Here is a 1,115-nt window from a genome sequence, read left to right as displayed (position 1 = left end):
AATCGTGGTTTTCTAATTTTGAAGCAGTTTCAAATTCCATACAACTTTTTTAGTGGTCCGAGTTCAGGATATTCAAAAGTTCAAAAAGATCTAAAAGGAATAAACAAACTTTTTTCTTTTTCTATAAGTTTCAATAATTTCAACCTTTCTTCACCGTCAACAGTAATATGTGGAACCTTCCAGACTATTTTGTTTAAAATGATTTTACCCTCAGAAGCAGTTTCTCCAGCTTTTAAAGTTAAAGCATTTAAATCGTTATGACTTCGAGTTAATATTAATTCCAATCTAGAATTCACCAATATTCTTTTATAGTCTTCAAACAAACCTAACCAATGTTTTAATGGAATACAAGCGGTAAATTCACTTTTGTCATTTTCCGATTGCGTTGCGTTTTTAAAATTCCAGCCAGCATTTTCATAGCAATTGTAGTTGTCTGGCGTACCGGATAAGTAACCTTTCAACGAGCTAGTGATTCCAAGAACACGCGTGCTATCTACTTCTATCCCATTGATTTCCAACCGTATTTGCTCAAAAAGGTAAGAGTAACCGTTATTAGTTAGTTTCACTTTGGTAGCATCAGTAATTATTCCTTCCAAAAAAATAAAGCTTTCGTGTAGATATGGATAGACATCCGTTTGCTGGATCGATATACGTATTTCATCATTATTATTAAATGATGTTGTATACGGTGCGTATGAATGATATTCAATTTTTGTAATTTTAGAATCCGTTTCGTACTGTGAAGTTATATCCAAAATATCACTTTCAGGCATTCTGCTTTAATTGATAACCCAAAGCTTGTAAAATTTTTTTATTCTTCACCGTTAATTTTTTTATTTGATTTGATGTTGCTGGTAGCACTTTAGTCTTATGACTAGTTGTACTGATCCGAAGTAGTGGGTTTATATTGAATTTTAAACCCATCTCAAGATCCGTAACGTTTAATATGTAACACAATTGTCAATGCCTCACCCAAAATTATCAATCGGATTATGATCTTGATCAACTAACTGAACGGTTATCGAATCAATATTTGTTTTATTCAATTTGTAATATATTAAATTTGGTGGTGACTGAATTTACTTTCACCCTGTCCTTTCACTTGGGACAACTCC

The 1,115-nt window shown here is 32.3% G+C and overlaps 1 protein-coding gene across 1 annotated transcript; it reads right to left on the bottom strand.

Annotated features, from left to right (window-relative positions):
* Positions 1-296: 296 nt before the first annotated feature.
* LOC115035098 lies at positions 297-967 on the bottom strand (the record flags this gene model as incomplete). The annotated part of the gene is made up of 1 exon (XM_029492748.1): positions 297-967. A coding segment is annotated over exon 1 (477 nt), but the record flags the coding sequence as incomplete, so codon positions are not given.
* Between the last annotated feature and the right edge of the window lie 148 nt (positions 968-1,115).

The sequence above is a fragment of the Acyrthosiphon pisum genome, unplaced genomic scaffold (genome assembly GCF_005508785.2).
Source record: "Acyrthosiphon pisum isolate AL4f unplaced genomic scaffold, pea_aphid_22Mar2018_4r6ur Scaffold_8824;HRSCAF=9414, whole genome shotgun sequence".
NCBI classification, from domain to species: domain Eukaryota; kingdom Metazoa; phylum Arthropoda; class Insecta; order Hemiptera; family Aphididae; genus Acyrthosiphon; species Acyrthosiphon pisum.
Note: the sequence above shows the minus strand (reverse complement) of the source record. Positions and strands in the feature narration are given on the sequence as shown.